This window comes from Staurois parvus, unplaced genomic scaffold (genome assembly GCF_062004578.1).
Source record: "Staurois parvus isolate SC_StPar_1 unplaced genomic scaffold, SC_StPar_1.0 ptg003312l, whole genome shotgun sequence".
NCBI classification, from domain to species: domain Eukaryota; kingdom Metazoa; phylum Chordata; class Amphibia; order Anura; family Ranidae; genus Staurois; species Staurois parvus.
Window position 1 is genome coordinate 118,821 of NW_028321108.1, and position 6,819 is coordinate 125,639.

The window sequence follows — 6,819 nt, forward strand, 5'->3', positions numbered from 1 at the left end:
GTTCCTTTTTGGGAATTGGTGGCCAAAGCTGAACTGCATATTCCAGATGAGGTCTTACTAATGATTTGTACCGGGGGGGGGGGGGGTGATATCTCTCTCTGGAGTCTATACCTCTCCTAATACAAGAGAGGATTTTGTTCGCTTTAGAACCCGCAGCTTGGCATTGCTGCCATTATTAAGCTTGTGATCTATCAGAACCCCCAGATCCTTCTCCACCACTGACCCCCCCAGATCCTCCACCACTGACCCCCCCAGATCCTTCTCCACCATTGACCCCCCCAGATCCTTCTCCAACATTGGTTCCCCCCCCCCTCCCCAGATCCTTCTCCACCATTTACCCCCCAGATCCTTCACCATTGGTCGTCCCCCCCCCCAGATTCTTCTCCACCATTGACCCCCCAGATCCTTCACCATTGACCCCCCCAGATCCTTCTCCACCATTGACCCCCCCCCCCCTCAGATCCTTCTCCACCATTGACCTCCTCAGATCCTTCTCCACCATTGACCCCCCCAGTTGTACCCCCCCAGTATGTATGATGCATATTCTTAGCCCCCCCAAGTGCAGAACCTTACATTTATCACCATTAGCCCTCATTGGCCCCATAGTCCCCCAATTACACAGAGCATTGAGGTCGGATGTAAGTTGGAGACATCCTGTAAGGACGTTATTCCCGGCACAGCTTGGAGTCATCTGCAAAGACTGAAATGGGATTTATAATCTCACACCCCATATTGTTTATATATATATTAAAAAGTAAGGGTCCCAACACCGAACCCTGGGGTACCCCACTAATGACACTGAACCCTGGGGTACCCCACTAATAACACTGAACCTTGGGGTACACCACTGACACCCCCAGACCATTCGGAGTATGAATCATTAACCACTACTCTCTGACTACCATCTTTTAGCCAGTTTTCTGGATTTTTCCAACCCATAGACTTTATCTTGCACATTAGCCGTGTGTGGGGAAAACGCTTTAGCAAAATCCAAGTATACCACGCCCACCGCCACCCCTCTGTCCAAGTATACCACGTCCACCGCCACCCCTCTTTCCAAGTATACCACGTCCACAGCCACCCCTCCGTCCAAGTATACCACGTCCACCGCCACCCCTCTTTCCAAGTATACCACGTCCACAGCCACCCCTCTGTCCTCGTATACCACGTCCACCGTCACCCCTCTGTCCAAGTATACCAGGTCCACCGCCACCCCTCTGTCCCAGTATACCACGTCCGCCGCCACCCCTCTGCCCAAGTATACCACGTCCGCCACCACCCCTCTTTCCAAGTACACCACGTCCACAGCCACCCCTCTGTCCAAGTATACCACATCCACAGCCACCCCTCTGTCCAAGTATACCATGTCCACCACCACCCCTCTTTCCAAGTATACCACGTCCACAGCCACCCCTCTTTCCAAGTATACCACGTCCACAGCCACCCCTCTGTCCCAGTATACTACGTCCACCGCCACCCCTCTGTCCAAGTATACCACGTCCACAGCCACCCCTCTGTCCCAGTATACTACGTCCACCGCCACCCCTCTGTCCAAGTATACCACGTCCACAGCCACCCCTCTGTCCCAGTATACTACGTCCACCGCCACCCCTCTGTCCAAGTATACCACGTCCACCGCCACCCCTCTGTCCAAGTATACCACGTCCACCGCCACCCGTCTGTCCAAGTATACCACGTCCACAGCCACCCCTCTTTCCCAGTATACTACGTCCACCGCCACCCCTCTGTCCCAGTATACTACGTCCACCGCCACCCGTCTGTCTAAGGTTTTGCTCATCTCCTCATAATAAAAAATCAGATTTGTTTGACAACTTCTGTCTTTCATGACTCCATGTTGTCTGTTGCTTAAAATATTTTTTTCCAACAAGAACTCATCTATGTGTCTTTTATTAAACTCTCCAGTATCTTCCCAACTATAGAAGTTACACCAACAGGTCTATAACTACTTGGGAAAGATTTTGACCCCCTTTATAAATATTGGCCCCACATTGGCCTTCCGCCAATCCCGTGGTACTATGCCAGTCATTAGAGTCCCTAAAAATGAGAAACAATGGCTGTGAGATGACAGAGCTGGATTCTGTAAGGCCCCCGTGGGTGTCTGCCATCCGGTCCAGGGGCTTTATTAACCTTTGTTCTGTCTAAATATTTCTGGATCATATCAATTGTGAGCCAATGTGGATCATCTGGAGCTGTGTCAGTACCACCCCCCCATTATGGACAAGAGCCCCCCCATGCTCCTTTGTATACACAGAGCTGAAGAAGGGATTTCATACATTGTCCTTCTCTTTGTCCCCAGCAGGGGCGGACTGACCATTCAAGCACTCAGGCACTGCCCGAGGGCCCGGGGTCAGTAGGGGGCCCCATGAGATGCCCCTGGTACCTTTCATTGGCTTTTTCATAGGCTTTTTTGAGTGTGGCTGAGGACACAGGGGCCCCATGATCCCCTATTGCCCGGGGGCCCCATGAGTTGTCAGTCCGCCCCTGGTCCCCAGTCACCCCCTCTAGATGATTCTGTAAAGGGCCTACATGCTTGGACCGGACCTTTTTGCTATTAATATATTTGAAGAATTTCGCACCCCCCCCCCCCCCCCAGGACACAGGAAGAGCCATCATAACGGTCCTTTGTTTCGTTTCAGGTGACAGCGGACCTTCAGCAGGTCCTAGCAGCCAACAATTACTCCCTGGAATGCCGAGGGGTGGTAAAAGTGAAAGGAAAAGGAGAGATGACCACCTACTTCCTAAATCACGGCCCCTCCAGACTGAGTTAGCGGACCAGGAGAAGCTACCGGAACACCGTGCACTGAAACCGTTAACTGACTTTGAGGGAGGGTCCCCACTCCAGGGGGCGGGGTCCTCTCTCCAAGGGACGACTCACCAAAGATTCCGGATGTGAACGCCTGGCTACGGCGCGACGGCGCGACGCCACTTGGGAGGAACAGAGAATAAAAGTTATTTATTGACCCTACACAATGATTTCCTCTATGAAGGAATGAAGGAATGTATTACGGTACCAGATCGCCAGCGGACCGCGTCAGAACCGCATCACGGCCTTTTTTTTTTTTTTTTTTTTCTGGAACCGCCAAGACTTGCCGCAAGCCAGGGGAATTTTTACCTTCCAGTTTCAGAGATCCGCCAGTAAGACTTCGGTTATAGACAGAGACAACCTCACAATTTCTACCGTTTTCTGGGTAACGTTTTCATGTAAAATGAAGGCGGGGGTGAATATTTGATTTCCGACCGCCCCGGGCGCGCCACGACTCATTCGGCGCCCTCCGCCCCCGTGTCACAGTGACCCGGTACCTTTGCTCGCCGAACGATCTGACGTACATCCTTTTTGTAAGTTTATTTTGTAATATTTTAGCGTGGAGATCTAAAAGGAAAAAAAAAAACAAAAAAAAAAAAAACAAACAACAGATTCTATATTTTGTAAATTCTATACGAAGGCACCGAGTGTTACACCGAGATCATTCTGTGTTGTAGACGCGGGTCAGGCCTACGCCATCTTCCCGCGTTTCATCCGGTAACGGACATGGCAGTTTGGTCGGTACCACAATATACAGCGCAACGCGCAACCCGTTTTTAGAGTGTTATGTCGTTTAAACGTCGACTTTTATGGGGGGCTTTTTACGCGCGAAATTCTCCAATTTTCTATCGTCACATAAAAAACGCGATTTCTTCCACGAATCAAATCACACAAAGTTTATTTATTTTTATGCGGAAAAGGAGACATTTCTTAACTATTCCTGAAGTCATCGATTTTGTATCCCGTTTGCGGAAGGAGCGGCAGCTAAAAGACGCGGTCAGCCGTTTCTAAAGTACGCTGCGACGTTTTCCCGCCGCCAGCGATGGGGATGTATATTGTCTTCCTATTAAACTGCCACGTCTTTCCATGTAATATATTCACGCAGAAAATATACTCCTTTCTTTATGGTATTATTTATAATCCACATTTATTGACACGACTCCGTCTGCACCACTCCGCTGTGGGCCGTCCTGGTAAAGATACCACACTCGCCACAAGCTCTGCGCCGATCTGCGCGTTCACGAGCTCCGCCCACAGGGACATCGGCTGCGGCTTTTTTTTTTTTGGTTGGTCAGTTGCTACAACAAGGATTTCCCATGGAAACTATCTTTGCATTGTTTGAACATTAAATTCTATTTCACTGGTCTGGCTGTGTGTTTGATTTTGTCAGATGTACCGACTCCAGAAGTGTGGCCTCATCTATCACCAGTGAGGTGATCCCAGAGGAGTTTGTGTCTCTGCCCCTCCCACAATGGGGAGATTTCCCCGCAGTAGTTTGTGTCTCTGCCCCTCCCACAATGGGGAGATTTCCCCGCAGTAGTTTGCGTCTCTGCCCCTCCCACAATGGGGAGATTTCCCCTCAGTAGCTGTGTTTCTGCCCCTCCCACAATGGGGAGATTTCCCCGCAGTAGTTTGTGTCTCTGCCCCTCCCACAACGGGGAGATTTCCTGCAGTAGTCTCTGCCCCTCCCACAACGGGGAGATTTCCTGCAGTAGTCTCTGCCCCTCCCACAATGGGGAGATTTCCCTGCAATAGTTTGTGTCTCTGCTCCTCCCACAATGGGGAGATTTCCCCCAGTAGTTTGTGTCTCTGCCCCTCCCACAATATAGATTTCCCCGCAGTAGTTTGTGTCTCTGCCCCTCCCACAATGGGGAGATTTCCCCCAGCTAGTTTGTGTCTCTGCCCCTCCCACAATGGGGGGATTTCCCTGCAGTAGTTTGGGTCTGCCACTCCCACAATGGGGAGATTTCCCCGCAGTAGTTTACGTCTCTGCCCCTCCCACAATGGGGAGATTTCCCCCAGGTAGTTTGTCTCTGCCCCTCCCACAATGGGGAGATTTCCCCCAGGTAGTTTGTCTCTGCCCCTCCCCCAATGGGGAGATTTCCCCCAGGAAGTTTGTGTCTACCTGGGGGAAATCTCCCCATTGGGGGAGGGGCAGACACAAACTTCCTGGGGGAAATCTCCCCATTGGGGGAGGGGTAGAGACGAAATACCTGGGGGAAATCTCCCCATTGGGGGAGGGACAGTTTGTCTCTGCCCCTCCCACAAGGTCATGATGAAGATTTCCTCCTCTTACATCTTCAATTCCCAGCTATTTGTTTAACATTACAATTACGGCCATTATTACGCCTTGTGACGGCTGGAAGAGTCGGGCGAAGAAAGGAATTCTGCCACAGAGATGGAACCATTGGGGTGCAACCAGACAAAACCGTTTTCAGTGGATTACCACATCAATGATAAGTGCCATGACCTCGCTCACCCCATCCAGGCTGTGTCACGCTCTACCCCACGCACACCACGCTCTACCCCCACGCACGCCACGCTCTACCCCACGCACGCTCTATGCCACGCTCTACCCCACGCACGCTCTATGCCACGCTCTACCCCACGCACGCTCTATGCCACGCTCTACCCCACGCACGCTCTATGCCACGCTCTACCCCACGCACGCCACGCTCTTCCCCACGCACGCCACGCTCTTCCCCACGCACGCCACGCTCTTCCCCACGCACGCCACGCTCTTCCCCACGCACGCCACGCTCTGGCTTTCTGTACAGCTAAATGAAGACATGAGCCTTGGCGGAGTTCATGTGAACCTGCGGCCAGATTATGGACATTCAACTATTTACACAGAAGCAAACGAGTACTGAAAAAAATAATCACCAACCTCTGTAGCAGCAGACACCATGGACTAGTTCATCCTCAAAGAACACAACAGAGGCTCTAAAATGGGGTTGCAGTCAGTTTCTGAACAGCTTAGAGCTTTTTAACATGGAGGAATCCTTGAAATAATTTGCTGTTGATTGACTCACTACCTCTGCTGGACGGCTCTTCCAAACCTCCACTACTCTTTCTGTAAAATTAAACCTTTTTAAGATTAGTTTTAAACATTCCTCCTGCTAGTTTGTGGTCATTTGCTGCCCCAAGCTTGGTGGTATCATGTGAGGTGGGAGGCAGGAGTGCTGGAAGAGACACGTTAAATCTGGAGAGGAGGGAGGAGGTGCAGGCTGTGCTCTCTCCCTTCTATGTCTTCTCTCCTGCTACTGCAGTGCTCCTAGATTGGGACTGTGCAAGGCAGCAAAGAATGTGGGTCAGGAGCAGGTAAGCGAGGCCAATAAAGTCCCGATCTGAAATCAGCTGTGTCCCCAAGCTGTGATCCCATATTGGGGGCATCTCTCCCCACCAGCTGCCTGTCAAATGTGTTAAAATGAGCTTCCCCTAGGCTCCTCCTCAACTCTGACATGTCAAGAAGAGGAGGAGCCTAGGAGAAAGGACATCCTACAGCCATCTGCCGCGCTGCATCTGAGGTCTGTGTGTTGGAGGGAGGGGGGAGAATTGCACTGGGTACATAGTTGGGCTTTTATTGGGAGGGGGGAATGGCGGCAGAATAACAAACATTTATGCCGAGGATAAGAGTGTTTGTACTTGGAGGATGGGGGTTAGTGCAAGGAGGGGGTTTGTACTGGGGGCAGGAGGTGAGAGGGAGGGGATTTACACTGGGAGGGGGAATTTTGGGGGTGAAAATGGGGGGATTTATTTTGTGAGGGCGGATGGGTGGGGTGAGAGGATTTGTGCTAAGAAGGGATATATATCTGCTGAGAGGGTGGAATTTGGAGGGGGAGAGAGGATTTTGTGCTGGGAGGGTGGAATTTGGAGGGGGAGAGAGGATTTTGTGCTGGGAGGGTGGAATTTGGAGGGGGAGAGAGGATTCGTGCGGAGAGGGTGGAATCTGGAGGGGGAGAGAGGATTTTGTGCTGGGAGGGTGGAATCTGAAG

At 51.5% G+C, this 6,819-nt stretch overlaps 1 protein-coding gene across 1 annotated transcript in view; it reads left to right on the plus strand.

The window, feature by feature from the left end:
- LOC149428323 (adenylate cyclase type 5-like) overlaps nucleotides 1-4,189 on the plus strand; it is a 102,875-nt gene extending 98,686 nt beyond the window's left edge. Inside the window, exon 21 of the mRNA XM_089667511.1 lies at nucleotides 2,658-4,189. Coding sequence (XP_089523637.1) covers nucleotides 2,658-2,789 — 132 coding nt within the window. The 3' untranslated portion in view covers nucleotides 2,790-4,189. The remainder of the gene's footprint in view (nucleotides 1-2,657) is intronic.
- The last annotated feature ends 2,630 nt before the right edge of the window (nucleotides 4,190-6,819 follow it).